The sequence below is a fragment of the Pezoporus occidentalis genome, unplaced genomic scaffold (genome assembly GCF_034315485.1).
Source record: "Pezoporus occidentalis ecotype Australia unplaced genomic scaffold, CSIRO_AGI_Poc_V1 ctg2, whole genome shotgun sequence".
Classification (NCBI taxonomy): domain Eukaryota; kingdom Metazoa; phylum Chordata; class Aves; order Psittaciformes; family Psittacidae; genus Pezoporus; species Pezoporus occidentalis.
This window is the reverse complement of record NW_026913855.1, coordinates 9,036,652-9,055,688: the sequence shown is the minus strand read 5'-3', so window position 1 is coordinate 9,055,688 and position 19,037 is coordinate 9,036,652. Positions and strand designations below refer to the sequence as shown.

At 42.5% G+C, this 19,037-nt stretch overlaps 1 protein-coding gene across 1 annotated transcript in view; it reads right to left on the bottom strand.

Moving 5' to 3' along the window:
- The window catches only part of GMDS (GDP-mannose 4,6-dehydratase), a 427,285-nt gene extending 408,701 nt beyond the window's left edge, over positions 1 to 18,584 (bottom strand). The window contains exon 1 of the mRNA XM_062617766.1: positions 18,257 to 18,584. Within this exon, the coding sequence (XP_062473750.1) occupies positions 18,257 to 18,364 (108 nt within the window). The 5' untranslated portion in view covers positions 18,365 to 18,584. The remainder of the gene's footprint in view (positions 1 to 18,256) is intronic.
- Positions 18,585 to 19,037: the final 453 nt, after the last annotated feature.

Sequence of the window (19,037 nt, the reverse complement as noted above, 5' to 3'; positions counted from 1 at the left end):
CACAGCCATATATTCACAGTGTGCAGAGAAACACATTACTTCAAGTATTGTCTTCAGCCATAGTAAGATGTATAGCTGCTCTTTAATACCTCTTTTCAAAACAAGGAATGGGCAAAGCAAGGACAATCGCTCTAAGCAAGTCATGCCTTCCAAAACATGAGGACTCTTATGATCAAGTTTGTATATATTGTATCCTCTCTGACTAGAAGTCTTGGGGTTTTACTGGATACAAAATACTAACCAAGTTATCAGTTACTTTATTTATCCCTTTATCTAAAAGCCTTCACTATCAGTATCTCCTTGCAAAGTGCTGACCTTCCAAGCCAAGGCAGCCCGGCTAGCCTTGCTCCAGTAGTCACCTGCAGCCCTTCTGCCTCCTCCTTCCAGGTGGAGGGCTTTACTGTGCCACCACTGCACAGCCCCTTCCCTCTGGGGAAAAGGGAGAGTGCACTCCTACTGCATCATCAGCCTGTCTGAGAACAAGGGTATAACCTCCATTGAGTATCTCTGAGGGTCCATGCTTCAGGAGGTGGGGGATCAAGATAAAGGAATGGTGGGTGCTCTCTGTTGATCTTCACATCAACATGAAATAATGTTCTTAAAACAACAGTCATTATGGGACTTTAGGGTCAGGAAGCTCATAACCCTGGAAGTTAAAAAAATAAACACAAAGCTCCCCCCCCCATCATAAAGATAGGACAGAAATTTGACAGTAGTTTTTACACACATCTCAAGCTTCACTACATTTAACGTGTTTCAAATAATAGAGGAAGTAGTATGGAGCTGACCTACTCCTCTTCAAACTCCACTGGAAGAGGCCTGGGCACTCAAAAGGTCGTCTCACAGCTGTCCAGAACAATAGCACTCCTTTAAAATGTTTAATGAAGAGACCCAAAGCACCTTCTCTCTATATAAAAGTCTCATTACTTACTAAAAATGTATTACTACAAAGTTCAACCAGTGATGTTCCTACCTTGTTATGAGGAATTCACAGGAAATAGTTCAGGAGTAGCAGCCTAAGAAGAGTCAGGTACAGCTGAGGCACTGAGAACAATGACCAAGTCATGGTAACAAAGCAACCAAGGAATCAAGTGAAAATTTTATTTAATAACCCTATATAGAACTGATGATGCATAGTCATAATACTGAACTTCAAGCAGCTTGTCACCTTTCACCATTACTTCAGGAGTACCACGTTTATTCACAGTACACCACAATACCTAGATAAAGCAATTTCTTTAAACCCATAAACAAGCTTTCTTGAAAAATACCTATTCAGTTCATGACCAGCATGCAGTTTCACTCCTGCATGCTTCCACTCCTGCATGCTTCCACTGAAAGGGGCCATCCTACCTTTATCTTCCATTCCCACTGCCAGCTATATATTCCTGCCATTTTTCTCAGCACTTGTCCCTGTGTGGCCAGCCAAGGTCATCCATTTCTGAAGATCAACCAACCAAAAAAAGAAAAAACAACAAACCTGAAAGGCGGCTTTCAGCCAGAGCAGATTTTAAGAGTCCTCATCTTTTCCTAGCAGCTAGTTTAGTAGCAACCTCCAGCATTAAGCACATGTAATCTTCCATACTCCTGCATCATCTGTCTCTCATCAGCTGAGGATTTTGATTTGTCTGGGCTGGAGAGCAGTAATGCTGATAGAGTCACTGGAACAAGCTGAAGCAAAAGGCAGCAAAACCAGGAGTTTTGCTTTTATGTTTTCTTCTCCTCACTCTGTAGCTCCCCGCACCTCCCCAACATTTCCACTGATTAGTCAGCTTTTTTTCCATGTAATTAATGAATTAAGTATGGCTAAATGCATTACCAAAGATAACAATGCGTTAGGAGTGTTAGTTCTGCAAGGCTGGTCTCCATGCTAATTAAGCCCTTCCTCCTATGAAATTGTTTTAAAGCCTAATAACACCTTTCAGCTAAATCCTGATCAAACACTTCATTACCTAAACTGCTTAAAGGTACAGCTACATACATATGGCTCTTACAGTATCTGATACATCTTTGAAATCCATATTAAAGCATTATCATTTGCAAATAAGCCTTATATGCATTTTTCAGATGACAAGCTTGGGTACAGGCCAGGGAGAAAGAGAGTTATATCAGTACCATTACACGTCTGCTAGCCATGTTTCAACAGCAGTCCCAAAGAGGTTATAACTGGAGTTGAACAAAGACTTTTTTGCTTTACAGATGCCAGGAGCCACACACTGAAAATTGCTCACCTCTGAAACAAATTACTCTCAGTTCAGTCTCTCCGGAGGCTGAGATAATTATGTCCTGGTGTATTGCTGCATTAACTGGCACTACCTGGTGGAGGCAACGCGCCAGTCCTCAGCTGCTTTAAAATGGGGCTCAATGATAACTGTACAAGAGAACAGTAGGTTTTACAGTTCATTCCATAGAGGGTGTTTCTCCAAGCTGTCTGGAGTAGTGACTTGCCACCTAAGTTGTTCCAGATTCAGGTTGTGCACACAGTCACTCCTTTGTCTTCCTAACCCCACCACATACACCAGACCCATGGGGGAACAACTGAAAGTCCTGCAAGGGGAACTCTGCCTTCTGTCATCTGCTTTGCTAAAAGCATGAGAAACCCAATATACATCCAGCAACAGCTGAGGAAAGCCTTTACTACCTTATTTTGTTTTCCTTGCTGGTGCCTGAAACAGAAGCATGCAGGCTTTTCTTCAGTTTTGCACACCCAGTATTCCCTCATAGAGGGTAACGCTGCAGCTACAATTCCTACCCTGCCTTGCCAGCTGAGCAGCAATGGCAGACCAGTAAACAGAGAGAGCAGTATGTTTCCCAAGAAGGCTGACAACAGAAACATCAGATCAAGTGAGGGTGCCCACTATCACAGGCAAGCCAGTTTCTCTTTCTGCTTTCCCACAAGAAAGTGCAACAAAAAGCTGCACTTGATAAATTCAAAGTAATGAACATTTTCAACATATGTATTTTTATCACCCAAAACCTCAAAAGGAAGAAAAAAAAAAAAGTCAAAAGGTCTCCCTGCAAGACTTCATCCTGGAATTAATGCGATTCATTTGAAAGCTTACCAAGTGTTGTCTTATACAAGTTATTATACACAAACACCTGTAAGGAGCCAGCTATTCATAATACCAATGAAACTGTCATACAAAAACAAAGAAGTGCTACTTGTGGCACTATGATTAAGGCTGTGTCAGCAGTTTGATTTTCAGGACTTTAACACCCAGCTGTAAAAACTGCCTGCAGTAGAAGCAAGCATATTCCGCCAGTATCCATAGGGAACATGGTCTCTGTTTTCCCTGGGTAAAATGCAAGGGTCAAATATATTATAATACACAATCTCCAAATAGTAAGATACAGAATTTGCAAGTCGGTTTTGAGACAACCATTGCCAAATAGGACTATAACTTAAAAGACAGTTTGGTAAATACTACAACACAGAAACTTGGTACAGTGCACAAAACTGAGAAATAGAGTGTGTGATTTTCTATTTTGGCATACGTTCTTCAAGAATGAGTGGTACACCAAAGAAACTGTGTGCTAATACATAGTTCACAGCTATAGATCTTTGTAACTTGGCCACCATTTGCTTAAACACAGAACAGCATTAACAGATTTATGTCTGAAAAGGCACCTTGAGATTCTCAAAGCAAGGAAATCTGTAACTGAATAATGAGCACTAAGTGACTAGCTCTGTGCATGTACAAAATTAAAAGCCCCTCCTACACTGACACAAGACCCACATCTGTCCCAAACAAACATGAAAAATGCAGCATTTCAAACATATTTTAGGGATATACTATTGAAGAGCTCCTACAATAAAAGACCATCTTCTTTTAAATAAAAGACAGAGTCAAACCACAAACAGAATGTGACCAGAATCCAGAAGAACTTCTTCCCAGTGTGTTCTGATCTGTCAGGCGTACTGCAGGGGTTCCAGATTTTATTTAGCTATTAATTATGACAAACATTACAGAGTAGCTTAGGAGGCTTGCATCCTTGACTGCCTCAGTGTGGAAAAGCTGTAATGTCTGCAGTTGTAATATTTAGTAAGACTGGTTCCCTCCTCCACACTAATATATAAACAGAGCTATGCGTCTTCCACATACATAATGTCAAAGGCAGCACGGTCCTAATATAAATATAGAAACAAGAACAGTTTTTCCTCCTGGCCTTTCCTATATCTTTCCCCCTTATCCCACATTAAAGCAAAGCCTCTTCATGAAGATAATCAGAGGTACATGTGGAACTTGGAAGACCTAAACGTAACACAACTAACAAATTCTGCAGACTTATAAACCCTCTCTTCTTCCATTTTTCCCCTCAGTCCCAAACACATTAGATAGAAAGTCAAATACACACACACAAAATGTTAAAGAGAAAAACCTTTATGTTCAGATAAGGGTGAAGAGCAGTCTTTTAAGCCTTGTTGAGAGGTATTTGGGTTTGGGGTTTCATGGGTGGGTTTTTTTGTTTTTAAAAAGAGAGATCTGAGTTGATACCTAGCCAATCCCATTCCCATAATTTCAGATTATTCCTTAGTGAAAGCAGTTAGAAAACCAAAACAAAACAAGCCAACCACCCACACTGAGTCAAGAACTGGTCAGGATCAAACTGGTGACATTATTTCACTCAGCATATCGAACTGCTCACGAGACTTCAGACTTTCATTAGGAATGTAGGCTTGTACCTCCTTCAAAAGAATCTCTCCCTAATTGATTTTTGGCCACCCTTTCCCTTTTCCTACCATCCAGGGCCATAAACTGGCTCTATCCTGTCCTTCAACACACAGGCTATACAGTAGGTGCCAACATTTGTGAGTAATTACAGGGAGGTTTTACAAGGGGGAACATGGCCAGTCATTAGCTTACACCAAAATGCCAGTCTTAGTGAACCAATAGAAAAAAATACCTGAACTCTCCAGAGTTTTTTGGAAGCAAAATCATTACATTTTTGGCCGGAAGCACAGTTTAACAAAGTTACAGTACACACACGATAGAGAGCAATATAAGACATCACTGAGGCCAAGAAAGGTGGAAATCAAACATGCCAGTCAGTCCCTCAAAGAGAAAGACTAGGGGTTCATGGATGGAGAGAAGCAGCAGTGACAACGTAGCTGCAGTGGTGTGCAGAGGGTGTTCAGGACACAGGTAGAGATTTGGGCGCACCGTTTTTCTTCAGATCAGCTCCAAAGCAGCAGTCTCACAGGAACAGTACCAGTAAAAGCACTCAGTCCTCATTTCTTTAATTGCATTTACATGCACATTTACTACACAATATGGCCTTCCTGCTATAAGAAACACCACAAATAATCAAATTCTGTCACCTTTAGAGCACCCCTGTAGAGTGCTCCAGATAAATGCTTCCTCATTGCAAGATGAAGTGCTAGTCAGGACAACACAAGCATGAGCCCCATCAGGCAAGCACCACAGGCACCCTTCACAGTCAGCAGAGCATTTATGCATATAGCCAATACAACTGACAGCACCAGTTTTCTTATCCCAAGGTAGACACCTGCATTTGATCAAACAAGCCTACACTCCCAACCAGCTAGCAGGTTCTTACCAAAACAGCTGTCTAAACAACTTGCTCAGGTACAGAAGCAGTTAAGCAAGAAGGTTCCTGCTCAAGATGACATAATCCACCACCAGTAACATCCACTCATACAAAGGAAATGAAATGGTTTCAATTAATTAGTGAAAGTTCACCATCACATTTTGAAATCACAGTAAATAATTCCCAGAGAAGCTCAACCCAGTGCCAAGAGTAAGCTGCTTGTCCACCACAGCAAATACTAGTTGTATATTTCAAATGAGTATGTGCAATCATTTCCTGCTTGACACATCTTCATGTTAAATAAAAGTAACTTAAACCATCCTGTTACAGTTCAATTTATCAAAATTGATAACAGCATCATTGCTTAAGGATTTTTAGTAGTCTTAAGGTTCTGTTTTCAGTTTGCAAAGTCTGTTACACTTCCCTTTAATTGATCAAAACAGGTGATGCGAGATCCTAGGATATAATTAAAACTGACAGTTTGTGCGTGACAGATGAGTAGCACTGTAAAAAGGAATCAGCAGTCAGTATTTCCCAAAAAGAGTTACTTTCCAATTTTAAGTCAATCTGATTTCTCGTATTGTTTGAACAAGAAAAGCAACAGACAACATAATTATTTGAAATTCTACCTGCATTTCTCACATCAAGAAAAATCACAGCATAGTAATGCATTTCCACAAAGGTGTTTTCTATACAGATGACTAAATAGTGATCCAACATAACTGCATATGTCTGAAAGTACAAAGATATTACCAACAGAAATGCAACTGCTGTCATTTTGGAGACACAGTGAGTATTAAGACTCCTTTTTCATTCTTGAATAATGAAGAACTCAGAGAAGGAAATCTTCCCATTTTAAAAAAAGGACTGAAACAATTGTACATAGATTCAACTATAAAGGGCCCCAATAAGAACATAAACATTTAATGAGTATCAGGTGACTTTCAGAATTTCAAGATATCAAATACATGAAGCAAAACCACACAGTTGTAGGAGTATTTCCCTAAAATGGGTGGCCAAAGGCATAAACTGAAGTTTAACTCCTAGTCTTCATGACTTCTTTGCCATCACATCTTCAAGAACAGTTATACAACTTTATTCCACCTTCAAAAATGAAATGATGTATGCTGCTGAGCCTGCAGTCCTACAACCACAGACCCCCCACTGCTGTTCAAAGGCCAGCCAGATTCTGAAACTGTTTCCAGCACCAATGCAAACATTGAGAGAAAAAAAAAAACATCAACTTGTAAGGAAAGAGGATGTGAAGTTCTGCTGGTACAGACCAGGCTTAGACTTCAGCAGAGCAGCACTTGACCAGTAACAGCCAAACCAGCACCAGCAGAGCTTCTGGGCTGTGTCTTCTTAAGTATTATGTCTTCTTAAGTATACTCCTTCCCTTCTATGATTCTATGATTCCAATGCAACAAAAATACCTCACAAAAGATGGAAGAATATAATGTTTTGCATGCAGGTCTGCAGAGCCCAGTATGCCTTTTATACTACATATCTTGTATGATTTTAATAGTATTTTAATTTTGGAGGCAAACAGCATGTTAAATTTTGGCAGGAATATGTTGACAGACTACTACTGTGTAATCATGGAAAAGTTACACTGACATCAAAACCACAATTATTTAGTTGTATGAAATCCAGAAAACACAGCCAGAAATTTCAGCATTTCAAAACCAAACCTGCTCCACAGTGATGCTTATGCTTCCAGAAAGCAGTATCAAGAGCTAAGGGAGGCAAAGACACTAAATAGCAGCCAAAGACAGAGTGGCTGTTCCTCATCTTTCTAAAAAAGAAATTACCATCAAGAGGAAACTACGGGTCACCACCAGCATCACTGATGAAGCCAGCCATTGCTACATTGCTATGGTAGCTAAAAAGATCATGCATGCATGAAACAAATGTTAGGGGAAAAAAAAAACCAAAACAAACAAACACCAAACAAACAAACAAAAAACACTTCACAAAAAAAAAACACCCACAAAAAAAAACCCCACATCCCATAACAGAATGCTTGCTATCTGATAAGTAGTAGCCTAAACAGTCAGATGTTGTTTCCTAGTTACAAAATAGCACCAACATAGTTAAGGTTACAGGTAGTAGACTACACTAGTAGTCAGAAGGGACTGCAGCATATCAAATGAGAAGCATAAAAATCAGAAGCAGGATATGTACAGGAGCAGACAGGCTTATTCCCTGCCCAATTTCAGGTTTTATTTGCTTCTACACATATCTACACATTCTATCTGCATTGAAAAAGGCTTATTTCCATTCATAAAATGGTAAATAATGTTCAAGCTATTTCTAACATGGGTTCAGACATTACAGGTTAAAAAATAAGAGAACTGTCTACTCTTTTCAAAGGGGGTAAGAGGGGTTTAAGGCTTCCATTGCAGTATGGTGACATGCTACCTCAAAGCACCTAAATACACAAGAATCAGTTACAGTTGACCTGACAGCCTATCTATTTACCACATGCTTCAGCACTATCCTGGAAGGTGAAGCTTTAGAGATTTGTATGTGATATATGTAACACAAACAAAATCACCTCCTCAGGAACTTGGAAGAGGAAAAAAAGCCAACAGGCACATAATTAATAGCTATGCAAGTGTCAGATATGTAGCAGAGACAAGGTATCATTACAGCAAAAGCACTCATCTGGACATTCAACACTGCAAATTTTTTCCTTCTGCATTAGATTTTGCCACAGGCTGCAGGAATTCTTTGAGAAGAATATCAAAGCAGCAATAAATGTGCCAAATGACAGCTAAACCTTTCATAAAATTTGACTGTATCTTACTATATTACTAGTCATATTTTTCCAGAGCAAGCATATTTCCTTCCTGTTCTTTCAAAGGTGCTTAAGCACAGAAAATGCAGCACAGGCTGGTTTATCCACTTGAAAGCTTCTTGCAAAAAGCCAAGATCTATGGCATCTTACACCCAAGGCAATTACATTTTTGTGGATAACATACCTGTTGGATCACTGGACTTGACAATATCACAACTTTCTGATGCTTAGCTAACTTCTAACTAACCAATTTGACTGCACGATGCAAGCTGTACCATATTCAATGCAATAGAGTTGTCTCAGGGTACAGTAGCAATGCTCTCCAATAGTACTTGATGGTGAACTAACTGCAACCAAATCATAAAGTCAATTGACTTAAGTTCTTAGACTTAATTTGCTTGCCATCAAATAACATTTTTGAGTTACAAAGCAAAATTCCAGTTTCTCATCTGAAAAAGAAAAAAAAAACCCACCCAAAACCAGAAAACTCCAAAAATAACCCCCAGACCTTTATAACAAGAAATACTCTCGAAGAAGGAAGCCTGCCTTAAGGATACTACTTCATGTATATATATGTGTGAATAAATGAAAAGAAAAATTGTTGCAACATTTACATTGCATGTGAGGAAGTTCAGTTGCTTAACACATGTAAAAAGCACAGGTGACAACAGATAAGCTGGTTTACATCAACTTGTTTGACAGGCTTTACAAAAGCTTCATTATGAATTTACATTGTGAAGTCTGTGCACACCCTAGAAACGGAACAAGCTTTCGGGACTTTCCAGTCCCTATAGCTTTAATAGTTACAGCAGACTAGAGAAAATTATGCTCTTTCATCTCGCCTCCCGTAACAGCTTTACTTCGCTGAAAATTTTGGACATAACTGAATCCCTCAGTTCATATACATATAATCCAAAGAAATTCCTTAGCCAAGGTCCTAAAAAAACAACTAGTGAATTTGTATGAAAGAAGCAGGAGGCAAAAAAAGTATTGAAGGGAAAAAAAAAACAAACCCCAAAAACTTTTATTTTGCTTATCTGGCTAAAAAGCAACCAAAGTAGCAAGAAGAAATTTAGAAAAGAGAGAGCACATGCCTGTGAGAAAATATTAGACTTTAGCACACTGCTGACTCACTCTTGTGTCACTGTTCACTTAGTGCTTCAAGGAAACCATGCTTTCCAAACTGTGCCCAAGCTGTGCTGCAACAGTGTCAGAGAAGCAAAGCCAGCAAGCTCAAAAGAACAGATACTTAATCAGGACTCTACTCCAGAACCAAAAGTCTGAAGAAGCTGGGATAGAAATTTCTTGCTAGGAATTGTCAAGAGATAGAAAGCAACCACCTTCTGCCTCCTAGACTAAATAAAAGCATATTTAGAGTACAAAGAAACTTGGTCTCAATACTCCTCAAAGAAAAGTGTGGACAACAGGAACCACCACTAGGATGAACACCAGTATCACAACTGCACTGAAAAACCTTTTATTCATCTTCCTTGGATTACAGGGATCAGAGTGGTAACCTTTGAGATGTTCTTCACACGGGCCATCAGCAGGTTTAAGTACTCCATTTTCCTTGTCCTTCTGCACAGCTCTCTATTTTCTAAAAAACTTACTCCCCTGTGCAGAAAGCTCAACCGCCAAAAGGATCTGAAAGACAAACGGGGGAGGAAAAAAAAAAAAAAAGACCAAAACTTAGTAGGAGAGGATGAAGTCACAGGAGAGGTTTTTCACAGGAGTTCTCACTTCAGTTTTGATTGGCTTTAGGTACATAAAGAAGATACTTCCGTTCTTTAAAAATCTTAGGAAATAGAGAAATACAGATTCTGTCTACACTGACAGTCACCACTCTTCATTAAATTAATAAAACACACAAAAAAAAACAGGACTAAGTAAGTAGCACATGCTGCTGCCAATGGGATATATTCTGCTCTCATCAGTCTGGGAAGCAGTGGCAATAGCCCTCTCTTGACTATCCACATCATTAGAAACTTCAATGAGAAATGTTGCTTGGAGGAAGTCAACTTCCCAAACCAAAGCTGGGTACCATGCTTCTGTTTCATATCTTAGTACTGTTAACATGAATTTTATAGTGTTATTTTTCCTGGAACATTCAGAATCTTATCTATTTTCACAGCAGGTACAACTCACCACATATAGCACCTTTGAATTACCTGCTGTTCACAATGTTTTTCAATCCACATCCTGTACATATCCTGTTCAAACACAAGGAATCAGATTGCCTGCACTGGTCCTTTTGTTAATACATGCCAGCTGAGCCAGGCTACCAGAACTTCTCTCTCCAGTAAGGAACTAGAGAACAGACTTCAATGGCAGTCACACACACTGAGCAAAGCTGCGCAAAGATGGAAAGAAAAAAGTGAAGTTAATACATCAAGACACATATGAACTAATCCTGCATCTGCTATACCTTTTATCATTAAAATCTTCTAGCTCACTTATGTTTGAACACCACCACCAACTGCATTATTCTGAAAGGCAACGGAATACAGCTGAGCTTCTCCAGGCAGGCACAGAGAACAGCCAATATCCTGGGTTCTCAGTTCTTCAAGAACCCAAAAGCCCTACCAGTCTGCACATACTGTTGTAGAGTATGAAACACAGAAAGAAAGAGTAAAACACTGGACCACATATTTATAGGTTGCTTTTGTAGAAGGTGTCTGCACTAGCTGAATTAGACTTCCTGGTAACCCTCCTCTATTCACCTGGGGAGCCAAATAAAAATTCAGGCATCTTTCTAAAAATATGACCTCTGTTTTCAGATAACATTCTAATATCCCATTTCAGTATTTGTTCTACTACTTTTGAATAAAACACCTTTTTCTCAGGGGTTCTGGATGAAACTCAATAGCAACACTTCTTATTTATATCCTGTAAGGGGAAAGACCTGGAATTATATTTTAGGCAAGCTTGGGTTTCATGCCACAGTCTCCATTTATTGCACAGTTTTCAACAAGCCCCTTATGCTATCTTGTCACAAACTGCAGGTGTTCAACTTCTGATATTGAGGAGGACTCAGAATCATTGAAGTTTACGTTGGAAGGGAACTCTGTGGATCACCCAGTCCAAGATCACTGCTCAAGCCAGGGTCAACTAGAGCAGGTTGCTCAGGGACCTGTCCAGTTTGGTTTTAAATATGCCCAGGGACAGATACTCAACTTATCTGGGCAGTCTGTTCCAGTGCTTGATGACATTCATCATGTAAAATAAAATAATCCCCCCCCCAAAAAAAAAAAAAATCACAAACAACAGACACCCTCTCAAGTGAAGTTTCTTGTATTTCAGTTTGTACCCAAATAAGCATTCCTACACCTCCATGTCCTCAAACTAAGATATGGACCTTCAAGCATGTGAAATTCTTACTCAAGACAACTCTTTGCTACTCAGCAATTGAAGTACCTGGTTTCAACCAATACAATATTTGTTTAAATGAATGCAGCTATACTAATATTTAGCTTTAGCCAGAAATCAAGACAATATTTATTTAAATGAAAAGGCAGCAATGCTAATATTTAACTGTAGCCAGTTTCAGCAAAAGCTATCCTCTTATGTCTATGCAGAAAAGCAATCCTTCGGATTTTATCCTTCACCTGGCAAACCAACATCCTGTTTCTGGTGCAACAGGATATAGTGTTTCTCTACATCAACCTTCCATGTGTACATAAAGTCCTCAGTGACAAAGATTCTCTCCTCACCACTTGATCACAATACCTGAAAAGCTTTTCTAAAAAGTTGTTTGACTGGTTGCTTTACAACTCTTCTCCAAGAAATTAAGTTTTTAGACACAGAATATGAAGGAGTTTTATATCACTCTCCATACCAGCTATTCATTACTTTTCTTAGTATTAAGCAATGAGTCACGTTCTCTTACTAGTGGTAGTTTGCTCCACAAAGTGTGTCTTGCTTGGTTTCATTCTCAACAGCCACATTTAAATAAAGAACATCAATTCACAACAGCAAATCTTGCTTTCTTGGTTATCTTTTCACATCCTTGATACAATTAGCCCTTCTCAAACTATGAACCGTAACACCTGCATAAAACTTGCAGTGCTACAGGAATAGCACAAGCTGTAAGCAACTGATTGAACTTCTGATACCAGAAAGCCAGGGGCAGATCCCATATTCTACCTACACCAATTAGAGTGTTCTTGCATTTCTGCATGCACACTTACTTGACAGTCATACTTACATTATCTTAGGGTTTGGCTGAAACTTCTACAGTCACTACCTGAAGTTTTGCCAAATGGCAGTCAAGTCTGACAGAACTGCAGGCAAGGAAGCAGAAGCTGGGGCTAGTACTGCTGCTGTTAAGAGCTCTCAAGGCACAACCACAATTGCTTTCCTCATCTAAAACTTCCAATAGCCTCTGCCCATGTATTGACAGTCAAGCTCTAGTGTACTGCTTCAGCCATAACTGAGCCTGGTAAGTTCCTCTTGAATGACCTTGGTCTACAAACTCTTACCTTACTGTCTCTCCAAGCAGGACAACATCAGACAAGATGGGCATTATTCATTGCTCATAATCCAGTGACTAAAGGGGAAAAGTAGAAATGTCAACATAAAACCTCACAGCCTCAACCACAGTATTTCTTGGTATTTCTCAAGCAAGTCAAATATCTAAATATTCTTACAAGCATCAGCATCAGAAAGACAATCAGGCTGATTGCAGTGCAATCAGACCTTCCAGAAAGATATTTAAGTGCAATTTTAACAGATATTTAGTCATAGCGCCTAGAAAACAATACTGTCAAAAAGTACTGATTTAGTAGCTTCCCCAAATAACAGACAAGACATATCTCCATATACAGAATTGTTATACTGCTATTTGATCCAAAACTCCCATTTTTACAGAGTAAATCTTCAAGGTTTCAAAGTTTAAAGAGTCCAGCACATCTATTTCACATTGTGAAAACACTCTTCCAATAAAAGTCAAAAAAATATTTCCATTTTAAAACACACAATAGGCCAGTTTAATTTTAAATACTTTTCCTTAAAGAAAAAAGTGCTATGCATTACTCATAAGTACCAGCTATACCTACACAACACTTACATGTTTTATCCATCCAACCACAGCAACTGCCCTGCTCTGGAAGCAGTTTAGCAAAACAGTGACGTGTGGTACCTTCCACTGCTGTGGTGGGAATAAGGGAAATCTCAGTACTGCACAAGCAGTATACATGTCTATTGACTACGGGCTTAAGTCTCTTACCAGTAATGCAAGTTGTACAATGATACTGATTTCACTCTAACCCCACAAGTAAATGCAGAATCTGTAGAGGCTCATTCATCTGCTTTGATTTCATAAAGACCTAGGTCCAGCCCTTGCAGCCAGAACGCCTTCAAGTCTTGACTATACAGTTATTGAATTTGTTTTCCTTTGTGACTTCACCATGCATACTGCAAATCCGTTACTTGGCCAAAGGTCACAAAATCACCCTCCTATCAGTAAAGAATTCAGCCTTGCAGAGAATCATCTGTTGCAGAATGACTCTAAGAGCAGGACCATAGAGCCCTGGAGGACTGTGCGAGCAAGGCAGGGGGTGGCCCCCACAGGTAACCGGAAACTGGACATGGGAGGAGAATGTGGAGGAAGCTGTGTGGGGCTAACCAATACTGTTGTGCCAAGGAGGAGTGGCTGAATATCACTCCTATATATATGTGAACTGCATCACAAATAAAGTAGAAGTTTGCTTATCACCCATATTGGGTTGGCCTGTCTGCTTCTCCTAGCCGCTTACAATCGTCCTTTTAACACCTTGTTAAAAGGTGTACCTGGAAGAGAAGCAAACCACCTTAACCGGCTTTGTTAACTGGTGCAGTAAGCTGGCATAAAGGAGGAGCCTCCAGTCACTCACCCTACTTGTGCAGACAGCCCATCCTCTTCTAGCATCCTGTGAAGTCTTACAAATACCATTAGAAGTCCATAAATCAGAAGTTACAGCTGTGCACATCTCTGTGGTATAGTACAGTGAAAAGCTGAATCATCAGTCAGTTGCCCCATTGTTAAAATATAGCCCTACCTGAGCTCAACTTTCTCCACCATAGCAGAAACAAAATCCCATCTTTTGTCACTGGAAAAGATGGACAATCCAGATGTTCACAGCTACACAGAAGTTCTGAAAAATAAAGAGTTGTCCGATTTCAACACTGTGATTGAGCACACTTCTTATGGCATCATCTCAACTCAGGAAAGGCTGCTACAGTTCAAGCAGCACTTTGCTTGGCCCAAGTACTGCGAAGAAAAAAGCACAACTCTTCACTTGCCTAAAATTACCACAGTTCGGTTAGCTTAATGTTTCTCTCTCATCTATCCTTGTCCTAGGAACCAGTCACTGGGGGGCCTTAGTTCAGCAAATGCTCTCATACTACACTGGCCACACAAACACAAAAGCAGGTTCTTCACAAAATGCAAACGTGCCAACTCATTTTTAAAAGAAATCTGCTGTAGCAGAAATGCCCCAGTTTAACAAAGGGAGTTTACTACCCAATTCTGTTCTATGCTTTCCTCAGCCTGAAGGAATCAAAGCCTTTACTTCCCACCTTGAAAGAGCACAGGCTCCACGGAAGAATGTGAAACACACCAACTCTCTCTAGTCCAGTAATTAAAGTAACCACCTGGGAAAGACAAGCCTGAGCTCTAGCTTCCACTTCAGCCTATTTGTACATTTTACACATGGTAATTAAGTTTAAAACAGATGGCACTTAGGACATTCTCAGAAGAGGTGGGACATGAGTCTCAGATAAGAAACAGAATCCAGACCTCCCATTTCTGGGCAAGGCCTTTCCAAATAAAACAAAAGCTATTATGTAGAATAAAGAAAAGGAGTGAAAGAAGGGCAAGGACCAAGTACTACAGTGACTTTCTTTAAAGTTAAATTAAGAAAAGAGGAACAAGGATTCCCAGCGGCAGATCTCAAAATGATAGAGGAGTACAGGACCTCAGAAGAGGTCATCCCTAACAGAAAAGCTTCCATCCTACAACAAGAGTTGCTACAGTCTTGTCACTAAGGCACCCAGCCTCACTGGCTAATTTTCAGATATCCCAGGCCTTTATTAGCTCAGGTTCTCCTCACCTTCCAATGCTTAAATATGCCTGACACAGATTAAATTAAGATGGAAAAGCTGCATTGAAAAGAGAGTTAAATAACAAAGAACACAATACTGAAAGAATCAGGGGGTTGTAGCTATAGTCCTACTAACTTACTATCTCTGACAAGAAATGTACTTCTGTCAACAAACTGGAAGATTGATCACACAGCAATCAAAGTAGCCCTTGGGAAAGCTCTGACTGTCCTCTTGCTAAAAATAAGAGCATCAAGCAAACAGATTATTGTTTTTCTTTCCTCTTCTCAGACATAGTTATACCACCCTGTCTGACAGCTGCTTGGAGTGGTTTCTTCAGCCCACTATTGGCAGACAGCTGCTAACTCACAGGAAGAGTGTTGTAAGAACACATAAGAACAGACATAATGGGGTAAAACACAAACAGCAGGTGAACATTCAAAGCACAGCACAGGTTCTCTTGGATAAGAGATGAAATCTGCTATGAGTCTACATGGTCTCCGAATTTACCCCCTTGCATAAGGTCAGGTGGCTCTATCACAAAAGAGAGCACTGACTAACACTGTCTCAGCATGAAAGAGCAGCATGTTTGTTTTAATATGTACTTTTCCACAAAGCTCATGGTCTTCCAAACAATCTACACCTGCCTCACAAGTTGATCGGCAAGTATAACAGGACAAATCACAGCTGACGGGAAAGGGGCAAACTTCATGAAGTTCAACAAAGCAAAGTGCAAGGTCCTACTTGCAACTTGGGGTTGGGGCAATCCCAAGCACAGCCATAGGATGGGTGGAGAACAGATTCAGAGCCATCCTGCAGAGAAGGACTTGGGGGGTGTGGGCTGATGAGAAACTGAACATGAGCAGGCAGTGTGTGCTCGCAGCCCAGAAAGCCAAACGTATCCTGGGCTGCATCAAAAGGAGCGTGACCAGCAGGTTGAAGGAGGTGATCCTGCCCCTCTACTCTGCTCTCGTGAGCAGAGAGACTTGGAGTATTGTGTGCAGTTCTGGTGTCCTCAACATAAAAAGGACAAGGAGCTGTTGGATCAAGTCCAGAGGAGGCCACAAGGATGACCAGGGACTGGAGCACCTCCCGTATGAAGGCAGGCTGAGAGTTTGGGCTGTTCAGTCTGAAGAAGTCTGTGTGGAGACCTCATAGCAGTCTTCCAGTATCTGAAGGGGGCCTGTAAGGATGCTGGGAAGGGTATTTATCAGGAACTGTAGTGACAGAACAAGGGGAAATGGGTTCAAACTTAAACAGGGGAAGTTCAGGTTAGATATAAGGAAGAAGTTCTTTATTATGAGGGTGGTGAGGCACTGGAACAGGTTGCCCAAAGTGGGCCTTGGGCAAATTGGTTAAGTGCGAGGTGTCCCTGCCCATGGCAGGGGGGTTGGAACTTGATGATCTTAAGGTCCTTTCCAACCCAAACCATTCTATGATTCTATGTATGAAGCTGCCACTGACTGAATACAAGCCATAAAGGAAAACAGCTCTTCAAACTGGATTGTAAAATAAGCAATAATGTTTACTATACATTACCTTCTTAATAGGTTATACTAACCACAATCCATACACCCAGCACATGGCAAGTGATAAGCAATGTGCAGCAGAGCATTTTTTTCCAGGAAATGGGCAACACTTACATCGCAAATAAGGTGTTTGTCAAATACAACTAAGCATGCCCAGGACAGCTTTTATTTAGCACCCACTTGCCAGGAAAGACACAGCAATGCAAACCTCTTCGTGGACAAACAATCCAAACAAATATCCAAGCTGCCTATTGGGAGTGTAGCAGCACAAGCCACAAACTGTATACATCAAAACCCCTGCAGGTCTCACCAGGTTAAAACTCACCACTGACACACCTTTTTTTTTCCCAGTGCAGAAGTTGCTCCAAGGGAAACGGACTGTTTGTTTTTTTTTCCTTTCCATGCCACCTTTCTCCTGCACCTTCTGCTCAAAGCACCAGGATTGTGAGAGCATCATTATCCCTATGAGTAACACAGCCAAAGAGAGTGAAGACTGCAATGAATGCACACGAATACAAAACAAGCAGCCTGGGGAGATGTTTTTGTCTGGTTATAAAGCAGGTACTGATGGTGAAAGTAAATGAATGGCTGCTCAGTATGTCAGAGAGACAGATGACAAAGAGTACCTCTTGAGTGAGGAGCCTGCTCAGATCAAACCCAGCTTCAGGCTGCCCCACACCTGCACTGATACTACTGCACTGCTTGCCTTTGCCATTTCAGACCACCAGGATGGAGGATCTCAACACCAGCTCCTCGTATTGCCTTTTCTACGTTTGGCTCCTCTCAGGGATGCTTACTTCACACCTCATCTCTGCACAGCTTTAGCTGACCTCGTGGGAACTCCTGGTAAAGGTTACTATAAGACAGTCCAAAGACACAACATGAAAGTGATTACCCCCCATCATACAGACCTAGTGGAAAACACCTCAAACCCCGGGGCAACAAGCCCAAGCCACGCGTGGGTGATGCCAGGGAAGCCTCTTCCCTCAGGACAGCCTGTATGCCTCTGCGGGCTGTCAGCGAGGGCTCCTGCAACCCGCACACCACGAACCGCCAGGGAAGGCGGGTAGCCGCCTCGCTAAGAGGTGCCTGAGGTGCTGGGAACGCACCCGCTGGGATGGATCCCCCGGGGCTCGGGAGGGACGGACATAAGAAGGAAGGGAGGGTGGCCGCTGCCTGCGAACGCGCCCGACAGCCCCTCCGCCGCTGCTCGCACGGCTTCAGCCACGGCTCCTTGTGGGCGCCTCACCACTCCACAACGCGGAGAAAGCCCGGGGCCGAGGGGTATCCCCACCGTTACCTGCCCGGTGATGCCGGTGATCAGAGCCACCTTCCTGCCGTTCAGCTCCTCGCCGTCACCTCCGGCTGCCGCGGCGCAGGCACGCGTCTCCCCCGCCGGCTGTGCCATCCTCCTGGCGGCAGCAGGCGTAGCCCAGGTGCAGAGATAGCCCCGGGTGGATGCTCCCGGCGCTCCGGACGACCAAGGCGAGGAGAATGCCAGCTGGCACACGGGCTGCCGCCACACAGAGGCTACCTCTGCTGCCCCGGGCACCGCGGCATTCCCGCGCTCTCGCCCCGCCCGCAGGTGTAACCCGCCGCCGCCGCTGCCGCCGCCTGCCCAGCCCCCGCGCAGGCGCGCACCGGGCGACGGCCCGCGCTCCGCTTCAGCCACCCCGACCCTCCCCTCGCCTGGTGTCGCTCGACCCCGCAACCAATCCGGAGCCCCGGCGCTTCCTTAAAGGGACCGCACACGCGGCTCGCCGCGGGGTAGCTCCGGCGCGCGAGGGCTGAACGTGAGAGCGGTGATTGGTTGAAAGTGGGGGGCGTGGCCTGTGCGGCTGCTGCCGCGGAGGCGCGGAGCCGCCGACTTCCTGGTCGCGTGTCGGAGAGGAGGATGCGCCGCCGTCACGTGAGAAGAGCGGGCCATGGCCCCGCCCCCCCGTCGTAGAGCGCCCCCTGCGGCCTGGAGGAGCGGGCCGGCGGCGCTAGAGGCACCGAGAGGTGCGGGTTAATGGACAGGCGGGGACTGTGAGTTCCCGCAGCCTCTGCGCTCGCTACCTGGTCCCCGAGGCCTGCCGGCT